General features: G+C 39.1%; 3 protein-coding genes across 7 annotated transcripts; 1 reads left to right on the plus strand and 2 right to left on the minus strand.

The window, feature by feature from the left end:
• Nucleotides 1-1163: 1163 nt before the first annotated feature.
• On the minus strand, nt 1164-5791 carry LOC119023587 (tumor protein D54-like). 2 transcript variants are annotated; one of them, XM_037105648.1, is made up of 9 exons: nt 5701-5791; nt 5133-5251; nt 4858-5006; nt 4546-4593; nt 3430-3531; nt 2700-2726; nt 1873-1908; nt 1676-1724; nt 1164-1588 (listed from the first exon to the last, which is right to left on the minus strand). In XM_037105648.1, exons 1-9 carry the CDS (start codon nt 5711-5713, stop codon nt 1505-1507), a joined length of 627 nt encoding a protein of 208 aa, XP_036961543.1. In that variant the 5' UTR covers nt 5714-5791; the 3' UTR covers nt 1164-1504. The 2 variants fall into 2 exon arrangements, with proteins under 2 accessions (XP_036961543.1, XP_036961544.1); XM_037105649.1 differs by having other exon boundaries at nt 5133-5248; nt 5701-5775.
• A 1607-nt stretch (nt 5792-7398) lies between these two features.
• On the minus strand, nt 7399-13564 carry dnajc5aa (DnaJ (Hsp40) homolog, subfamily C, member 5aa). Of its 2 annotated transcripts, none has more exons than XM_037104819.1 (5): nt 13030-13564; nt 12047-12175; nt 11730-11943; nt 11451-11622; nt 7399-10197 (listed from the first exon to the last, which is right to left on the minus strand). In XM_037104819.1, exons 2-5 carry the CDS (start codon nt 12154-12156, stop codon nt 10094-10096), a joined length of 600 nt encoding a protein of 199 aa, XP_036960714.1. In that variant the 5' UTR covers nt 12157-12175; nt 13030-13564; the 3' UTR covers nt 7399-10093. The 2 variants fall into 2 exon arrangements, with proteins under 2 accessions (XP_036960714.1, XP_036960715.1); XM_037104820.1 differs by lacking the exon at nt 13030-13564 and adding an exon at nt 12492-12511.
• A 2578-nt stretch (nt 13565-16142) lies between these two features.
• Nucleotides 16143-20697, plus strand: LOC119023130 (glucose-induced degradation protein 8-B homolog). 3 transcript variants are annotated; one of them, XM_037104816.1, is made up of 6 exons: nt 16143-16359; nt 16551-16619; nt 16698-16825; nt 16966-17162; nt 17473-17670; nt 19101-20697. In XM_037104816.1, coding segments are annotated over exons 2-6 (699 nt in total). In that variant the 5' UTR covers nt 16143-16359; nt 16551-16617; the 3' UTR covers nt 19275-20697. The 3 variants fall into 3 exon arrangements, with proteins under 3 accessions (XP_036960711.1, XP_036960712.1, XP_036960713.1); XM_037104817.1 differs by lacking the exon at nt 16551-16619 and having other exon boundaries at nt 16145-16359; XM_037104818.1 differs by lacking the exons at nt 16143-16359; nt 16551-16619 and adding an exon at nt 16380-16511.
• The last annotated feature ends 119 nt before the right edge of the window (nt 20698-20816 follow it).

Consider the following 20816-nt stretch of genomic DNA (forward strand, 5'->3'; position numbering starts at 1 on the left):
GACGTAGATATAAACTTAAAATGTCCCTTGGTCAAAAGTCACACTGGCCTATACGTGTACTACTCTAACAGAAGTACCTGATATGAACTGTTCTTGACTAGAAAGTAAATTATACATATATTTACATGTAACCATTTAGTGTTTATGATTTGGGTCGACTTTTACTGGATCATCAGAATAATCCCCAAGTGTTTTTTGTTTGTTTGTTCGTTTTTTTTAAATCCAGTTCCCAATAAAATGATTTTAAACATGTGCTACTTTGACTCTGATAAAGTAGTCAGGACCACAGAGGACGTACTCACGACCTTCATTTTACCAAGAAAAACACGCGAATAGTTGGTAACAATAATGGCTACATGCCAGTGATTACAGTCAGACATGAAATGTATAGTGATGTTGCACATATATGTATGTATATTGTATGAAATATGCACACGAGTCAGAATCAGTTAGGGATATTGGGAAAAGGTTGAATATGCAATATGTAATGTGATCACAGTCGCCTGATTGTTTTGGGACCAAAAATATTCACAGAACACAAAATAAAAATTCAGATATGTCACAGAATAAATGATAAAGTGAGACACTAAAATATCCCAATATCCCTGGACCAATATTGAGTTGTGTATTTTAATAAGATTAAAAACAATACAATTCTTAAAAAAAAAACTATATGAAATTAAAAAAGAGAAACGTTTGGTTATTTATTTATGTTTTGTTTTTTTCCAATTCCCAATAAAACTATTTAAAAATGTACTACTTTGGCTCTCATGCAGCACAGTGTAGTGAGTAATACAGTACATTATTTCCCTTTCAAATTGCAGTGGATAGAAAGTATAAAGTTACAGAAAATAAAAATACTCAAGTAAAGTACAAGTGCTTCATTCCATCACTGATAATTAAACCTACATCTTTTGATTTCAGTACAAATTGATGCACAGTATGAGGGGACATGGACACCTGAATTTAGTTTCCATTTAGTAAAATAAAACTCTTAACACATTTGTGGCCTTTAGCGCCACCTAAAGGCTCAATTTGAAACAAGGCCACCACAAACAGTAGCCTTTAAGTTTTCTGTCAGAAATGGCCTAAAGAAATCTTATTAAGAAAAAATCAGTTTGAGTAAATTAACTTCAGTTGACAATCAATGACAAAAGACCAGACACCATTCGATTGACTTTAATTGAAAAAAAATTCACAGTACAAAAATACTTGTTGTGATATTCTGTTTTGTAAAATGCCACAATTATTGTCAATGAATGCTTATTTGGGAAAATATGTTCACTGCACTCACAGTTCAAAATAGATGAATCTTAAATGTATCCAACATGTAGAAATATAACACCTGACATATTAAAAGACTATTTTTATATTTAACTTTTACATAATACGTTCTATTTGTCATATTGTATTAATACAACGGTCAGAAGTAACTGAAGAAATTGACAGAGACAAGTGAGCAAAATATCATTCTTACATAACTTAACATGGTATGAAACACAGTTCATTGATATGTGTTGTTGCGTGAGGATCTTTGTTCAAATCCAGAGGTGTCCCCATTATTTGTCAGACTGCCAGTCACCTTCTCCTGTGTGGTCCAGACAAACAGGTGATCAATAATCAGAAACACAGTAAGAACACTTTGTGTGCTACCAGCCCATGTGAACAAACTCACCTTCACATTGCCGACCATTTCCTCAAAAGACTTAAACGTGGAGGAATGTCTGCGGAGCAACATGAAGAAAAAGTACATTATAAACATTATCATAAGTTATAGTTATAACTAAAGTTATAACTAAACTGAACATGTATTTAATCACACGGGTGCAGCAGTAACCAGTTAATAAAGTAGAAACATTCAAGGTGTTTTACCTCATAGTCGGCACACTGATGTTCTGGCTCAGGGAGCTGGGCGTCACAATGGAAAGACAGAACAAAAAGGGTTCGAGCATTAAAAAACATCATACAGAATCAGCAAAATCATAAAAAAAACAACCTATAATTTGCTAAAACTATTATATATGATCTGTGTAGTGCTGCAACTAACAATTAATAATTAATCTGTCACTTCTCTCTCATGATTCATCAATTAATAGTTTACTCGAAAAAATGTCTGTTACAATTTGCCAGAGACCAATGTGATGTTTTTTTTCTCAAAGTAAAAATAAACTTTATTCAATCAGGAAGTCACTTAACAAGTGAGACCAGAGTACAGTATAAAAAATCAAAAATAATAAAATACAAAAACATGATAATTTATAGGATAGTGAGTTCATATAAAAAATTGGATTTCAAAGGATATAAAATTAGGAAAAGAGTGAATCCTGAATCCTTTTAGAAGCAGTAAATGGAAAATATTTACCATATATTTAATAGTAAGAAGAACAATTTTGTTAATGCATACATAATTATTATCATTCTTTAAAAAATGTTATTTTATAAATGGAAGAAATTGAAATTGTTGTTAACTTTCATGTCTAATAATAATAATGAAATATATTATTTATGTGAACTGTATGATCGACTAACAGCTGCTACAGCCGCACAAAGATAAAATGCATTTCAGAGTCAATATATTGAACTTTAAATGTTATGTTCTGGTCAACATATAATGGAGCACGCCCACACACACTCTCTCTTCAGACCACTCAGCTCGACAACACTGAGCTCAGTTCAGTCTGAGCACTCTCAGATCTTACCGTGGTGGGCTCGGGAGAGGCAGAGCTCTGTTGAGATAAAAACAGACACACAGATAACGTCACATCAGCTTCTGTTTCCTCACGGATGAGAACAACAGACTTATCAGCGACTGCTGCTGATGTCCAGCTGTACTAGTGTGATTGGATTACGGTCGCTTACTGGCTCAACAAAAATACAAGACAGGAGGCCTTCGAGCTTAAGATGAAAACATGCACGCAGTGTTTGAAAAGTGGGCATGAATGGTGTGTTGTGTCCTTCACTTCAGAGCACGGACTCTTAATGTGCCCAGCTTGTGTTTTTGTTGTTGTTTTCAAAGATCTGTTACAATAGTAAGCATTTTTTACAGTAGAAAAAAAAAATCAAAAGAAAGAAATACACATAATTTACCGCAAATATTCAACCATTATGGTTCCTGTAACAGTAACCTCGCTTTGCATATTAAGGCATCCCTCTGACATTTGATCTACTTGTGATGTCTCTCTGTTGGTCTCCCGCTCGTCCATCTGTCTGGATGAATTAGCCAACGACAGATTTTCCAACCAGGCACCTCAATGGTAGCTTCTGCTCCATTTGTGTGTGTATCGAATAGAAATACCATCTTAAACTGATTTCGTCTGCACAGTTTCGTTTGTTATGACTCATTACGTTATCAACAAATATAAATGGAAGACTTTTTATTTTACTTCCAGAACTACGGTGGTAGGAGCCAGATCAAAATCGTGAGGGTACCTCATTGCTGCCAGTCTGCTGGTGATGACCATGCCCACACTGGACAGAGCAGAAGTTGTCACCTGGCCTGCGTGAGACAGACCCTCTCGTGTCCTCACATATCTACAGGTGGAAAGAAGCAGCAGAAGTCAGAATCTGAATGAAGGAAAGTCACAACACTCCCAACACACTTGTGACACATATTAATTCAATTTAAATGTATTTACTACAGAACATTCCTAACTAATGACTTTTAAGTCAGGAATCCTACGTTAAGATGGCACAGACTCTGTAATACATTCAAAGTAACTGCCACCAACTGCTGATAGATCTGTATGTCAGTAACAGTTAAATAAATGTTATGCTTGAAAAGCTAACACCAATGTTAACCTGCTGGAGAAGCTAACTCTGTTGTTAGCCTGCTGGAGAAGCTAACACTGATGTTAGCCTGTTGAAGATGACAGTCTGTTAGCTTTCAATTTCCTGACCATGTATTAATGGCTGTACAGAATATCTTCTCCTTCACCAACACGATTCGTGTCTCCAGCTCATCCGAGCTAACACTGTTAACCCATATTTTAATGTCTATTAAAGCAAGCTAGCTAGCCAAGGACAACTGTTGTCATGGATACAGGATGTTTCAAGTACATTGTACATACAGATACAGGGCTGACAGGTTGAGTGTCGATCAAAGGTTCGAGTTTACAGTTCTAGTAAGGATATCTGGAGTATTAAATGCGAGGTCTGTGATAGGAAAGGATCAGGAAGATTGGATATTTACTGTCTTTGAGACTTAAGCTAAGCTTGGACAAACACCTACAACATTTTTCTGTACCGAGGCCCCAGCAGAGCACAGAACAACAGGCCCATATACATCAGTGGCCACACTCTATCTGACTACCCCTGCCACTGCCTGTTAATACAACTGCTCCTTGTGCTAAGTCAGGCTGTAAGGCTATTAACGGGGCACCGATCCTATTTGACCTGGAAAATCCCATCACTTGTTCTTTAGAAGAGATGCCTCTTTAACATGTGAGCACAGAACAAATAGGTTGGGAAACCCCTGCGCCATGAAATACCCTACAAGTATTTTTTTTTTTTATAGGACAGGATGCAAACATGATGACCAACACTCACACGTCTGAGTGGCTGATGTCGTCCAAAGTGGCAGAGGCTGACAGATATCTGAAACAAGAGCACACGACGCACAAGTGTGCAGATTATTATCGACTTAGGACCACGACAGTCATGAGTCATTAGCGTGCGTTTCACAGTTATGTAACCTCGTCACACTCTGTCAATGTGTGGCAAATGTTTTGCCAGCTGAGACAGGGGGAGTGGCTAAAACCAGGTAAGACTACAGAGGTGCGTGATGGAGTTTGTACTACTTACTGCTATTTAAAGTAACAATCACAATCTCACACAGAAAGCTATAAACACGCAACTTACGGGGCTGAGGTCTGGACCTCATGCCAGCCTTTGGACAGGTTCTGTTTGAGGTTACTGAGGGGGCTCAAGCCCAGCTGCCTCCTGATGTCTGCTGCGTATTTTTCTTTGACAAAAAGCACCTGCCGCAGAGTCTCGATTTCATCCTCCATCTATACAGCAGAGAAATACAAACAAAAAAATAAACACAACAGTAAGCAGAAACCTTGAAACATATTAATATATTTTTTGGCTGTTTATAGTATATTGTGCTCAATCGCCCACAACAGCTGCACCACCTTTGAAAGCTCAATCCGTAGATGGTCTATGTCTTCCTCGGTTAGATCTGAGGGTGAACATCCATTTTCTGTAATCCTTGTGGAGAAGCTCATGGATGAGGAAGGGCCACCAAAACCTGCTGAGGAAGCAGACAGACAGACAGACAGACAGATGGATGATTTGATATTTTTACAGAATTTGCAATGATGAATGAAGTAATTCCTCTAAAACCATCAAAATAATGATAGTAAATATATATAGAGATACAGATATAATAGATAGATAGATAGATAGATAGATAGATAGATAGATAGATAGATAGATAGATCAGTTGTATATCTTACATAACAGTGTAAATACACACAGGCGCTAGGAGCTGTCCTCAGTGCTGAACTTCACTCTGTCTGACAGGCTAACTGAAGCTAACTGAAGCTAACAGGCTAACAGCTACTTGTTGCACACGGAGCTAACGTTAGCGGCAGCATAAACACACTTTAAACACGTTATATGGCGACAAAAACTAACTACGCCACTTGTAAAATATTCATAGTAAGGCACTCTGTAAAGACACTGAGAGAAAAGTCTTACCTGGTCGGTTCATTGCTGCCACACTCACCTCGGGGTGTTTACAGCTCGTTTAATTTGAGCCTGCTGTGTCCGTCCAATCAGCGCGCGAGAGACAAGCAGGAGGCATGTCACACACACACACACACACACACACACACACACACACACACACACACACACACACACACACACACACACACGCACGCACGCACGCACACACACACAGACTCTAATCATAATTAATTTGTTTACTTCTAGCTTTCCCTCCATCTTAACCAGTAATCAGTGATGGAATGTAGATTACTACATTCAAGTACAATTTTGAGGTACTACTACTACTACTGCAAATATTGTACTTTTACTTCATCTACATGCTGCAATAAGACAAAAACTGATAATCACGTAAATGCAAAATACTGGACCCAATAATTGGTCGACCCATTGTATACTGTTTGTTTATATATGTAGTATTTCTTTGGAAGTAACAAATTACTTTCTACTATCTACTTATATTTTTGTCATCATGTCATTTTTGAGGTATTTGTACTTTATGAGTGTTAAGTCCTTCCTTAATACACCATGTCATTTATGCTTGCTATTTATAATGCACTCAACATCACCAGTTAAAAAGTAACTACAGTAATAGTGAGTTTGAGTTTTACTCGTAATTGAGTAATATGTCAGTAATGTAACAGTACTCGTACTTGTAACTACTATACAAAGCAATAACCTTAACATACATAGATTTCTATCTGAGGAATACAGGACAGCACATTTTAATCAGGCTATATATGTGTCATGAGTAACAGCATTACATTTCCTTCCAGATAAAACATTGCTGACCCAGTGGTTGTTTTTTTTTTTTTCGTATCTAATCGCGAGTCATGACATCCCAAGCAGACCAAAAGTAGCTCTCAATTAATCAGTAGTGGAAGAAGTAATCAGATCCTCTACGTAAGTAAAAATAGTAATACCACAGTGTAAAAATACTCATTACCTGTCCTAGATTCAGAATCTCATATTAATCATAATTAAATTAAAAAAGTTAAACCTATAACAACGTACATATGCTGACAGAATGGCTCCTGTCACTGTAAAATTTAATACATGTTTTTTTGTGTGTGTGGACTCTCTTCTATATTTAGCAGCAAGCAATAAGTTGGTAAAATGAAAGACTTGTCTCCATCTGCTGGCAAAACAAGCTGCAACACTGCAGAGTGACGAGACTCATCTAGAAGCAGGTGAACAATGATTTTGCAGCTTTTAGTTTTCTGTGGTTGTTAGCATGAGTCAGAGCCCGAGATGTTAATCTAAGGATAAATAACATAACAATATCATACAGTCACAAGGTTTATTTTTCTCATTAAACCCACCTTTTCTTTTAATGCAAGTAAAAAAGTAAAATTGGACATAAAAGGTCATTTTCCGGATTTTATTTAAGTCAATTTCTTGCTACAGGACCTTTTTTTTACAGTGTGGTTTTACTACTTTTTCTTAACTGAAGGATCTAAATACATCGTCATGATAGGAGCAAACCAAAAAAATATCACCAGTTATAACTGATTATAACATTGGTTTGTCTTACATATGTTTTGTGTTAACATAAGTCACTGTAGCCGTCATTAATCCAGTCAGTCACAATCAAACCTCCTCCCAACTGTAAGAGTTTTAGGTGTTTTATGTTTTATTATGCCCGTGTGAAAGAATCCGATAAGGACACAATGTTCAGGAACATTTATTCAACAACAGCAAATCAGATCAATGATCCACTTGTTTTCTTCCAGACACACAATTACCATGCTACAACATAAACGTTAAGGTTTATACTTTATATAGGCTGAGTGTATGTACAAGCAACCTTAACCATTAAACCATTCCTTGCTAAATTTAATGGTTACAATACAACATCATACCAATTATAGCCAATCATCATTTGAAACATGACAAAGTATGAAATAAATAAAAGTCCAAAAATGCATCATATAACCATTTCACTATAGTTACACTATATACTATGTTGTCTTTTTATGGAGTCATTTCCTGATCATTGATCCATTATAGCTTTTTTTAAACACACAGTGCATTCAACTGATAACATTTACAGTAGCTTTTTTCAGTATCTCAATGAAAAAGCCATGACAGGAACATCTATGTTTCATCAAGGGTTACAGGAAACATCATACAAGGGCCACAGAGGTCAACATCCATACCATTAATAGCAGAGGGTGGGCAACAGGAGCTCACCAATTGTAAACCATTGAAACACATCATTAGCAGTTATGGAACTGACAAAGTGGCAAAGATGTTCATGGCAATTTATGGCAATTTGCAAACGTGTGGCAATATATGCAAATTCAGTTGTATGAAAAATCTATAGAATCATTTAAGTTGGAGCTGCCTGTAGCGCTGGCTCACGGATGATATGCCTCACGAGCTTCTTATTCTACATGGATTCAAAAAAGTCAATAATGATAAACGATCACAGCATTGGACAAAATGTCATCAGACTTTAGTTCAAAACACGAGGACTAAAAACATGATGAAAATCATATACCTCACCACCTAAAATATCATATTTAATAATTAGAATTATAATATAATAAAATATTATATTTATGCTCTGTAGTCAGCTTTATTTCCCAGCTATGAAGAGAGTGTGACATGTTTTTTTTTTTCCACATGACATTAATTACTTAACATATTCAAGACAGCTCACAGTGAAAAACATGTCACCCTCTGAGCAGAGCCGGATGGGTTACCTGCAGCTCCTTGGCTTCTTACAACTCAATATCAATAAATTAACAAAAATACTTGCAGTAACTGGATGAAAGCAATATCTTTCAGTTTCTATGACTTCTCTGAAATAAAAAACTTTTGGCTTTTTGTTATAAACTAACAGATAAAAAAGAAAAAGACAGCAGAAACTCATGATATTACTGAATATTGGAGATGCTTTGCCAAACTTTTAGGGCTAGGTATCGATAAAATTCTCAGTATTGATACCCTGAATTTGATAACGGTTTCGTTTTAAGGAAAGATTCCATGAGACATACCTGTAGTGAGCCCTGTCTCTGGGTGTGACCTCATGTTTTCCTGCACGCCTCGAGATTACTGGCTCACTGACGCTGATGATATCAACTCCTTAGGTATTGAAATTTGGTAATGAATGACAAGACATTTGTCGATATTCGATAATGTTGAGGCAACATGGTCATTGCCATAAAAGTATCAATTCGATACTCGGCCCTACAAACTTTAGATAAAGAGATCCGATGTCAACAAATCTGATAAATCAAATGTAACAGCTGATTGGAAAAGCAACAGGAACAAAATCAGATGAAACAAAAAATTCTTCTTAGGTTTATCTCTGAACAGCATATCAACATTAAATCATGACACTGTAAGAAACCCAACTGGGCTGAAACCTGCCATAATAGATAGAATTCAAGATGTTATGAACCAACATAAACGTTACATAAAAAAACCGACTGTCATGACGACTGTTCAGTGCTGCAGGACCGACAGGAGAGTTGGCTCTATCCTGCAAGAATGAGCTGAACCAAAGCTGAGGCAGAGAAGAGAAAAGCCAATACTAATTAATTACTAAAGTAGAAATGTGACGCCAGCAGGCATTCATGAAATCATGTCTGCAAATAAAGCTCTGTGCCTTTACAAACCTCATGATTCACATTAAAAACACTCGGGGAGGGCGCACTAAAGACAAACACAGTGCCAAAGACGTACTGTAGGTCTGACAAAGGCAGGTGGCATCTTCAACCAAAACAGTGCTGATTGCAAATCAGAAGTAAAAACTGCACTAACATATGACAGCTCTGTTCATGAAGGGTTAATGACGGCACCGACCGCCCTCGCAAAACAAACAAATCTCTCTCTAACCAGCACCTCCCTGAGCCATGGCTCTCCTTTTTCTTTTAGCACAAAACCCCCTAATCCTCCTCCTCCTTGTGAACTGTACTGCTTGAACGTATTGCACATATGTATGCACCTACATTATGAGTCTTGCAAAGTAAAAATGTTGCTAAAGATGAAAGAAAATCTGGAGACCATGTTTTATAAACAGTGCATGCTACACCATGATGCAAGATATGGGAAAGGGGAAGTGGGATAGGCGACCTGTGAGGTTAAAGGCCAAGAAATACAAAAAGAAAGAAACGACAAAGAAACAACTTAATGTTTCTATTGTCTCGGGAACTACATTGTGGACCAATCGGGGGAGGGGTGTAAGGAGTGTGACTTCATTAGTTCCTTTCATGGGCCATGCTTACTAGTCCCTCTCCTCCGCATGGCTCCCTTTTCTGAAGTGAAAAGATGGATCGCTCTTTTCGTTCATCTCATCGAGGTGGAGCAGGGAAGCAGGCAGGACCGCAGGCCAGGATTGACGGGGATGGAGGGGTTAGTTGAAGCCGGTGTCGGTGTGATAGGAGTGGTGCCCATCTGATGTCAACTGGGTCGTCTCTGTGGCTGATGGTTGCAGCATTATAGGGTCACCCCCAGCCTCTGAAACAGAAACATTTTCAGTAGTTGCATTCTGTGAACTGCACTCAGTTTGTGTAGTCTGTTTAGGATATTCAGCAAAATTCCTACACATATCTGTGATTCGTGGCACAATGAACAATTCAAGTGTATTTGTCTCTTCCCATCGACTACTGTACAGTCCCATAAGCCTCTCTGTGGTAGTTTAATTAACGACAGGTCAGGTGAACCATAGCTGTTGTCACCATCGTCAGCACTTCTGAGAATAAACGAGCAAAAATGCCAGAATAGTTAAAAGGTCCAAAAAAGCTTGTTTTCCAAGAAATATAAGAGAAATATAAAAATGAATATATATGAATAAATAAATGATAACTACTAAACTACTTAAAGGTGCAATATGTATGAATTGGCCATATGCAGAAGTCAAACTCACTACAAATAGGGGGCAGCATATCACCAGATCAAAAACCAATGGCTGCTAACTTTAACTGCCAATAGCTATTAGCTACACCATTTGAGTCATCTCAGCTGGTGGAAGTCTCTCGTGTACGCGCTCCACGGGCTGCACAACACAGAAGATCCGCGTATATTCAAAAATGCGAAATTGAAGTTTTTAGTCATTAAAACGGCACTGTACAGCTTTACTAGGCATGAAAGGGGCTCCGCCACCAACCTTGTGTCCAGATTTAATGTAACACCCTTGGTAAGCTCAGAGAGCCGTGCAGCTAGCGGTCCTGACTGGGAGCTCGGAGCAGCGGTGGAGTGTTGGTGTTTACACAGCTTGCAGAGACACTTTGGATCAAGATGGGCTGAGGCTAGCTGGTTAGCGTGCTAACTTCATTAGATAACTTGGCATCATGATACATAGACAGCACAAAACTATTATGTCTTCACCTTCAATTGACAACATCAAGTTATTTTTTGAAATTTTACATATTGCAGCTTTAAATGGTCAAATGAATATTGATAACATTAGCTACAGCAGCGTATGTAAACTCCTTTGTGAGCTCCATTGTTCAGTGACTGATGGGTAATTTTGCTTGTCACGTGATGAACAGCTGATCAGCTCGTCCCCACACAGTTAGCACCTTTGAACTGAGCATTTCCTGCTTCCTACGCTTTGCCATCTTACTCAACATGGCTAAATACCCTGTGTAGTCCACTTTGCAGGGACTCACCAGACGACCAGAACGCACCTTTGCATTGAGCCCCCTCCTGTTAATAACCCCTCTGACCAATTCAAAGTGGGAGTGGCGACGCAGGTGATTCAGTCTCACCTCTCTCGTCAGACTGCAACTGAGCCTCCAGGTCCTCAGGGGACACATAGAATTCCTGGTCCTGTCCCTCCCGAGGCCGTGGTTTACATTTTCCACAGCAGCAGTTACAGCAGCAGCACAGGCAGCAACAGAAGTAGCAGCCGGTGGCAAGGCCGCAGAATACAAACAGAGCCTGCAGGCAAGCAGAGTCATGGGAGGACATGAGGAGTCAATGTGTGAGCAAATAATACGCTAAAAAATGAAATCACAAATTTGACCAAAGCCTTTGCTCAGTCTTACCTTTGCCCACCAGCTTGAAAGGACAAAGTAAGTGTTGACATTCTCCTCTCCGAACTGCTCGGCCACATATAGTCCCAGAGAACCATATTTGTCATAAATATTACGCTTTGTGGGGTCGTTCAGAATTGCATGGGCGTTGTTTATCTCCTTGAACTTATCTGCTGCCTCTGGATTGTCAGGATTCTTGTCAGGGTGGAACTTCAACGCCAGTTTCCTGTGTAGAAAGTTGGCGAAAAGACAATGAAATAAAAAGAATCGCAGCGCACATTTCGGTTTCGTGACAAAGGAAGGCTGAGTCGAAGAGGGGGGTGCCTCACCTGTAAGATCTCTTGATGTCATCACCTGTGGCCACCTTCTCAACTCCCAACACGTGGTAGAGAGACTCACCAGCGGTGGACAGAGAGCGCTGCCTCTGGTGCTCTGCCATGATGCCTCACGTCCACAAGCTGGGAACAGAAACAGGAAGCTAAACGCACTGCTTCATAAGCAAGGCCTGTTTGTTAAGAAAGCCTGTTTATCGTGACATACATCCGGCCTTCAACTAAAGTGAGGCCTGTGTGATTGAATCCATCTGACTGCAGGCAACAGCTGGTCCGTCTCATTAAATACAACTGTCCTGCACAGGCGATGTGAGGAGAGATCCACCTCTGTTTGCAACACTGGCTTTATTCCATTTTCCTGCAGTCATTCAATTTTCACACGTTTTCAGTGTAATCGCGCCGACGATGTCAGTCGTCCGGCTACATTTCTACATGATGATACTTAAACTGTGACATCTTGGGAGGACCACTGACTGCCTCTGCTGCTGGAAGTAAATCAGTAACTGACATCCACACAGCCGGCCACGCTGCAAAAGAAAATTATTCATCAGACTCAAGCTGCAAGTAAAGAAAGAATAAAGCCATCCCTGAAAATGTAGCTGCTTCCAAATGGGTGTCATCTTGACACAAATGAATAGGCAGTGGTCTATTTTAAGCCCTTGTGTGGCCTTTTTCAACGTTTTTACCAAAAAACCCGTCTCCTATGTCATATGGGTGTCAAATTATCCTTTGATACGGATCGCATCCCGATGTCAATTGTCTATAAGAAGGATTAAAGTCTGAGAATACGATGCTAGGAGCATAATCTCTCTGCAAGCATCATCAGCAGCAGTGCTATAGCGCACAGCATCCATGTTGGTTTGCTTCCTGGCCTGTTCTTGATGCAAGAAGGGGGGATGGATCGTCAGCACTAATTTTCAAGGGCAAGGGGCAGCGTCACGAGAAAAAAGAAACGGGCGAAATGCACGATTCGGTCTCACCTTTCAGTCGAGTCTGATGCGCTGCAACACTAGCGATCCCAGCAGGTTATGATTTTAGACAGTGTAGCGTGACTATGGCTGCATCTCGCACGTACCCGGACCCTCTCTGCTTCTCACTACGCAACCATGGACAGCTGCAGCAGTACGCTGGCTCCGCCCCCAGAACACCCCATGGCGACCCGACGTGCGCGTTCACGGGAGCGCTGGGATGATGGAGAGGATGCTGGATGCAAAGTGCAGCTACAGCACCGGGGAGCACACGGAGGAGAGCCGAAATCTGCTTATTGTGGACAAACACAGTCGCTAACGCTAGTACTGTTTAAAGGGGGAATTATTTAAGACCACTTAGCACTGATTGAATAGGCTAGAAGCAAAAAGTTACACATTTTCGGAAATACGCTAGTCGCTTTCTGTTGCAGATTGTATTTCCATTATAGCATAACGACTGGAAACAGCTTGCTTAACTAAATCTACAGCACACGCTTACTGATATTATAATAATGATCACCAATATTTCAGTTAGTGTAAAAATATATTTTTGTCAGTGTAAAATCGACCGTTTGCTGTTTTACAATTAGCTTCTGTCGAGCTAGCACAACCCTGAGCGGTCGCCAGGCAACCAAAGGAGATCCAGGAAGTGAGCAGCTAGTCTGGCCCAGAGAGAAACACTGCCGTCAAATACAGACACATGATTATTTTTTACGGATTAAGCAAACAAAATGTAATGTTTTAAGTATTTTATTTTAGAGACACAGGTTTGACAGAGGCAGGCTAGGTGTTTCCTCTTGTTAAGATACATCTTAAACTTCATATGAACCCATAAATTAGCATTTAGCATAGCCATACAGGATATTTTAGATAGTGAAATATTTCTGAATAATATACTGTTTCATACTTACTCGTTTTGTTCAGCCAGATGATACTAACAGATGAACGCCACTTTTGAGATTTTCGGGGCATACATTAAATCCCTAGAAGTAAAAGGCAATTGCTGTGCTACATAGAGGCTTCATTGCGTTGGCATGACTTTAACAGACTTGAGGAAAAAGTTACACTTATTGGGAAATATGCTGGTCGCTTTCTGTTGCAGATGACAGGCTTTATCGGTCAGGGATTTGTCCATTATAGCAAGACAAGAAACAGCTGTCTTGGCCCTGACAAATGGTAGCAAAATCTACAGAACAAACTCAATAATATTTCACTAATAATCCAGATATTTCAATTTGTGTAAAAATATCTTTTTGTTAGTGTAACATCAACTTAATGTTTTTTTATGTCACTGACAAAAACATGCAGTGTGTTCATCATTGCTGATCTTCACCTTTGTCACTGAAAACATTTTGACTTAAAAGAGAATATACAGCGCATAGTATTCACACACATCCAAAGACTGATTTAGGCATGTGTTAGACCAATAAAAGGTGAAAACATTAAAAACATGACACACATCATAGAAGGAAAAGCACAGATGAAGCCTATTACAAAATCTACTGTATGATGGCTGACATCCATTAGGTGCCCAAGGTACAAAATCTCTATTATGAGAAAGACCTATCGGACTGAGTGCCATCATCAAAGGCCTTCTACACAGGATTGAAACCAACATTAGAAGGACCCACATTGCTTTACCACTCAAATGTTGTCTATCAGATGAAGTGCAGTTTTGAGATGTGGAAGGTATTCAACCTACAGTTCTTGATACTAGAAAGAAAACATAGGGTCTTATTTTGTCTGTGTCTTGTATTTCCATAGAGGCTAATCTCACATTGAGCTTGAAGCAAAAGAAAGTCTAAAAGTAATGCTCCTATGAATTAACCATAACAATCTGTGTCTTTCATCTTTTAGTTTTACTTGTCCTTGTGAGTGGGACAGTCAGTCAACTCGGGTGTCATTCCTGGATAATCTAATTTTTTTTTATGTCTAAAACTTTAATAAATAACACTTAAAAAACACATTATGTATGTAGAGGGTTCCGCCTAGCTTTATATGTAATAGCCAATTACATAAACACATAGGGTGTATATAAATCTGAATTTAATAAATCTAATCAGACTTAACATTGCAATAAATGTGACACTTTGCATTACGTCTTGTGTTAAAACTAGATGGTTACATATTTACATGTAAATATTCAGGGACATTACTATTTGAGTGTCTTGTGTTAGAATTTAGTTTGAATTCTTTAGTCGTCTTGATAGTTTGTGCTCATGTGGTTTATTGTCCAAGATAATGTAGACTGTTCAATCAAATTACAGCAGGCTAATGAACACGTAGAACATCAAACCTGTCAGCAGATTAGAAGGTCTATTTAGGAATAAAACCCAGGTAGTGCTCAATTGACAGCCATTTTAAGTCCAACACTTTTTAAAATTCCTCTATTCTACTAAACCTGTGTATGAAAACTACAGTGCAGTTAGGTTTAAGACACCCACCATAACCCTCCTCTCTGCCTGTGCACAAAGGGCACAATTTCTGCAATGGCACTGGACATAAACCATGAAGTTCAATACAGATATAATTCCTAGGACTTGCATTGCTATTCCACCATATACGAATAAAGGCGCAACAGCACATCTGGGCCTCAGGATCCTCTAAAGTCACTATTATAGCAAATTATTTTTTGAGTGCAACATCAGCATCATTCTTATTAGTTACTATTACTGGTTAGTATATTGTATTGTTGTGTTGCATCTTCCCTTACAAACACAAGTAGGCAATTATGTTCCCCCCCCCCCCAAAAAAACAAGAAAATGACATGCAGTAAGCCTGAACCTTGGTTTTTATATGGGGTCCCTCGGGATCTCAGGCTTGGGGGTCAGTTGCCCAATTGAGCTCAATTTTGCCTGAGTGGGTAATAAGGAGTTCAGCCGAGATCAGGTCGAGGTCGTGACTGGGCCACGGCATAAATCACACCATGAAACCACTCAGTGAACCCTCAGACATTGTATGGGAGCATCTGTGTTACTGATGTTTATTATTATTTTTTAATTATAAAGAGAGCGATAAAGCCTTTAATATATATAAACAGACAAACATCACGTACTCGCCGCAGATCAGATTTGGACGATTCGCTGCACCGACTGTAACTGTTCCTCGGCAACCGTGACGTCACTGCCCCCACCAATCGCAGAGCTCGCAGGACTGACGTTCCTATCGCGAGGTTATCACATTAGCTTGGTTAGTTAGCTAGCCGCGAAAAGCTTGACTGTGTAGCCGCAGTTTACAGTTTTTATTCTTCTTAAAGCACTGTCAGGACTTCGCACTGCTGTTTGGTTGTTGTCTTCTCACGCCTGCAGAGAAAGGATAATCGCCGGACCTTGTGTTTGCACGGTAAGTTGTGTAAACGCACACAGTCTGCTAACTAGCCAGGGCTGTTGCCCAGGAGGAAATGGGTTTGTTTTGGAAGCCTCGGAGAATTTCAAAAATCAATTTTTAGTGGCGCTAGCAAGCTCTCAGACGTTATTCACGCGCCGAAATATCGGGTCTGTTGTTTTGGTATTAATTTGTCATTTTGCCATTAGTGTGTGTCGTCCATGTTTGTGCTCAGTCCTCAGTATCCATCTCTGCACGGTGGCAACGTTAGTGTTCATGTAGGTACAAACTGTGACCAAGCTGTGTCAGTCTTGCTCACGTTTGGCTGCTTTTCCAATGGCTTTCCCTCTTTCCAGGATCCCAATGATGAGTTATGCTGAAAAGCCAGAAGACATCACAAAAGAAGAGTGGATGGACAAATTAAACAATGTTCACATACAGAGGGCGGACATGAATCGGCTCATTATGAATTACCTGGTGACAGGTGAGGCATGTAGCTGGAAGGCAGTTACTGTGAGCTGAATGTACAGATTGTACAAGTAAAAAAGAAAAAAGTAAGTAATTCTTAAATGTCCTTAACACCTTTGCCTGTTTGTCTGTGTCTTTTTCTCATCTGTGTTCAAGAGGGTTTCAAAGAGGCTGCAGAGAAGTTTCGGATGGAGTCTGGGATCGAGCCAAGTGTGGACCTGGACTCTTTGGATGAAAGGATAAAGATTAGAGAGATGATCCTGAAGGGACAGATACAGGAAGCTATTGCACTTATCAACAGCTTACACCCAGAGCTGCTGGACACCAATCGATACTTGTATTTTCATCTGCAGGTATATGTGCACAGAGCTTTGTGATAACATCAGTAGTTCTCATTTTAGTATGTAACTCTGGCGAGTAGAAAGTAGTTGGTACCAAATTATGCATTTCATGGCTTCACTTAAGTGAGTTTGAGGCACAGCAAAAGTACTTAAGTGTATTTAGAACATTTAAGATCCGTTCATCCCCTGTAGGTGAGAACCCAGGCCAGGCCATCACTGAACATAATGAATTATTGTTCTTGTTCAATAGGTAAATATTGTGACACTAGATACAGCTTTAACTTAATCATTCACTGCCTGTGCTTCATTTCCACTCTTGCAGCAGCAACATCTGATTGAGTTAATCAGGCTAAGGGAGACTGAGTCAGCGCTGGAGTTTGCCCAGACGCAGCTGGCTGAGCAGGGAGAGGAGAGCCGCGAGTGTCTGACAGAGATGGAGAGAACATTAGCCCTTCTGGCCTTTGACAACCCAGAAGAGTCACCCTTTGGAGACCTGCTCAACATGATGCAGCGGCAAAAGGTTTGTTTGTTTTCATGAGTTCTTACTCAGATATTTGGTTACAATTCACTGTTTCTGCTCATTATTTGAATACAAATATGGCCCCGCGACCCTGCAGAGGATTAAGCGGCGTACATATAATGTGTACAGATGATGGATGGATACAAATATGGGCAGCATTCACATCTTTAGTAATCCCTGTAATATTATTATTATTATTATTATAACAAATTGATATTTTTACTGCTGTTTTTGTATCAGAAGTCCCGTTCTTTTTATTTCTGATCCACAGGCTGCTCAATGTTACATGGACCCGGTGGGAAAATCTAGTTGAGTAGTCAAGTCCTGTCGCCATCTATTTATGTTCCCTTTTGTCACAAAGAGTTCATGAAGAAATAACTGATTTTTCTAAGTATTATTATTAGCCCCATGGTCGTGGTGTGTGTGCATTCGCAAAGGAAAAGCGTAAGCTGTATTGTACTTATATTTACTGACATAATCTCCTGGATGTGATGTTAAACAACTTCCAAAAATGAAGCATCTCTTCCTCAGAAGCCAAATTATAACCATAGTTTACAGTTAATTTGTCTACTTTCTACATTTGTAAGAAACATAAAAGATCAAAGATAATGTTACACAATAATAACTGTAGAGGACGTCTGTTCTAGTCCTGTGCAAATTAGCGCCTCCATGATTGTGGGTCATATTTTCTTTTTCTGTTGTCCAACAACGGAAAGCATAAGAAATTTGACTGGTGCTCCTGATATGTTCAACAGCAGTCAATGGCTGTGCTGTGAAATCATTGACTTTTCACATGTTGTTAAAAAAGGTTAGGAGCTATGCAATATATGACACACAAACAAGGAACTAATTTCTAAATCACATCAGGTCCCAGATGAACTACATTCTATTGTAATTACAAACAGAGGCATGTCAGAAATGAAGCATCTTGTTCAACAAGTTTTTACAGGAGGTATTATTGTGGGGTCACACAGAGAAGGATAGAGCACTCTGCTGTTTCAGTTGCATTTTACTTTCTGACTAGGGAAAAAAACTTTACGCTCAACTACTGAGAAGCATACTTGTCACCATGTTAACCAAATAAATTATACACAAATCACTTATAATACTTGTTTATTATCTAATTGCTTCCTTAACAGTTCAGAAACAGCAAATAGATCTAATAGTACACTTAGCTGTTCAAATAAACGCAAAAAAATCACCTTACTTGACAGCTGTTATACCAGATATTAAGCAAACAGGCAAACACACAAAAGTTTGTTTGACCATAAACAGGATACGCATGAAAGAACCTTTAAATGAAACTGGGCTGACTGATTACATTCCTTTTGTGTCAGACCACATGAAGCCATTCAGAGAGCAGTGAATGCAGGAGATAAATGGGTGGACAAGAAAAAAAAATCTCTAATTTGACCAACTTTGATGTACAGGTGTGGAGTGAGGTGAACCAAGCTGTGCTGGACTATGAAAACAGGGAGTCAACGCCCAAACTGGCTAAACTCCTGAAGTTACTGCTGTGGGCACAGAATGAGCTGGACCAGAAGAAGGTGAAATATCCCAAAATGACTGACCTTAGCACGGGCACCATCGAGGATCCCAAGTGAACATAACAGCAGAGAACCGCCACCTTCCTCGCCCCCTTAATTTATGATCAGTCAGTGACTGTGTGACAACCAGGTAACATATATGTATAAACAAATGCTACATTGTTTTTTCATGTTTCATCCATGAGAAGTAAGACTTAACTCATTGTGCAAACTGTAAATTGCTCTATTTGCAAATTGACAGAAATTATTTAGTTTAAATACTGATCCTGGATTTTTAGATAGATCTCAGAGACAACAAAATTCAAATTGCTGTTTTATATTTTGTCTTTCTAATGCCTAAGCCAGTAGTATTATTTATTGTGACCATTTTCCCCACCGAGACTTTATTTTGCCAGGAAGAGAGATGATGGTATAAATGAGCAATGTTAACAGTGAGGCATGCGTGGAGCCAAAAGCTGAGCTCCTCTGGATGAAGGGGAGAACAACTGTAATGGTTTAAACTTCGAAACAGCAGACACACAACTGCCCTTTTCTAGTGAAGATATGTTTAGATCGAGATGACACACTGCAAGAGTCTAGATTGTTTCAAATCAGAAATGAGTTTAGAATTTAAATTTCTTACACAAAATGTGAATATTTTTCAATTAATGGAAAGACACAGTTTATTAATGTAATATACTTTTAATTAATATAATATTTTATGTTTTTATTTAGTATGATGTTTGAAGATTTGCTAAAGAATCAACCACTTGCATCCTACACCTTGAAATTTGATTGTCCCTTTACAGTACGGCGCCTAAGGGATAAATTGGTTTGCAAATGTTTGAGAGTGAAATCTGTCCTGATTGACATGATAAAGTCGGAGATAGCTTTCTGACTGAGCATGCACTTCCCCCAACGTGCCTCTAATGGTTGCGTTTGGTTTCATGTTACAAAGGGTTGATGTAAGGGCGAAAGCTCTGCCAAAACTCACTGAAGGTGGGACGATGAGAGAAAGGGCTGCTCCGATCAAGAGATCCAAATGAATGACGGGGTCAATCACAGCAGCTCCGAAGTGTGAAATATTTGAAATCTACTTGGACAGATTCTTTGGTTCATTGGCTCTTTTGGTCATTCATATAAAGATCAAATGCATTTAAATTTTGAAGGCGTCTTGAAAAGGTTCACTGAACTTGCTGTTCATTTTGCCACTTTTAATGCCGTTAGTATTTTAACTTTATCTGCATGTAAGTGTATCTTTTTGTTTCAATGGGGAAAGGCACTTGTGCTTGTTTATTTTGTTTGTTTACTTTTATAAAAAAAAAAACAACAAACTTGCTGCTAGTTGTCCATCCTTAATTTCTTTTAAGGTTGTATTGTCTTTATAGATATTGGCTTTGACAAATACTGAGACCCAGAGAGCTCACATCCCTTTTATTATTCAACATTTTTAAGATCAGATTTGCAGTTATTAAAATAAACAAAACTTTTGTGAACCATACAAGAGCTGTTTCTTTCTTCTCCATTTTCTGAGTCTTCATGTGTGCAGATTTTAAGGGAAGTTCCACTGATAATTAAGATATGCTGTAAAATATATCATGAACCGAATATGTTTATAAG

Source organism: Acanthopagrus latus, chromosome 7, assembly GCF_904848185.1.
Source record: "Acanthopagrus latus isolate v.2019 chromosome 7, fAcaLat1.1, whole genome shotgun sequence".
Taxonomy (NCBI): domain Eukaryota; kingdom Metazoa; phylum Chordata; class Actinopteri; order Spariformes; family Sparidae; genus Acanthopagrus; species Acanthopagrus latus.

Bases quoted from the DNA above. Each gene is read 5' to 3' on its own strand.
- LOC119023130 (XM_037104816.1), top strand. The intron at 16,826-16,965 runs GTGAGGCATGTA...TCTGTGTTCAAG, and splicing joins TATGAATTACCTGGTGACAG to AGGGTTTCAAAGAGGCTGCA. The intron at 17,163-17,472 runs GTATATGTGCAC...CCACTCTTGCAG, and splicing joins ACTTGTATTTTCATCTGCAG to CAGCAACATCTGATTGAGTT.
- LOC119023587 (XM_037105648.1), bottom strand. The intron at 4,594-4,857 runs GTAAGTTGCGTG...CTCTTGTTTCAG, and splicing joins GAGGTCCAGACCTCAGCCCC to ATATCTGTCAGCCTCTGCCA. The intron at 3,532-4,545 runs GTGAGTGTTGGT...TTCCACCTGTAG, and splicing joins GACATCAGCCACTCAGACGT to ATATGTGAGGACACGAGAGG.
- dnajc5aa (XM_037104819.1), bottom strand. From the start codon at position 12,156: ATGGCAGAGCACCAGAGGCAGCGCTCTCTGTCCACCGCTGGTGAGTCT. The intron at 11,623-11,729 runs GTAAGACTGAGC...GCTTGCCTGCAG, and splicing joins TTTCAAGCTGGTGGGCAAAG to GCTCTGTTTGTATTCTGCGG. The intron at 10,198-11,450 runs GTGAGACTGAAT...TTTCTGTTTCAG, and splicing joins GTTGCAGTCTGACGAGAGAG to AGGCTGGGGGTGACCCTATA.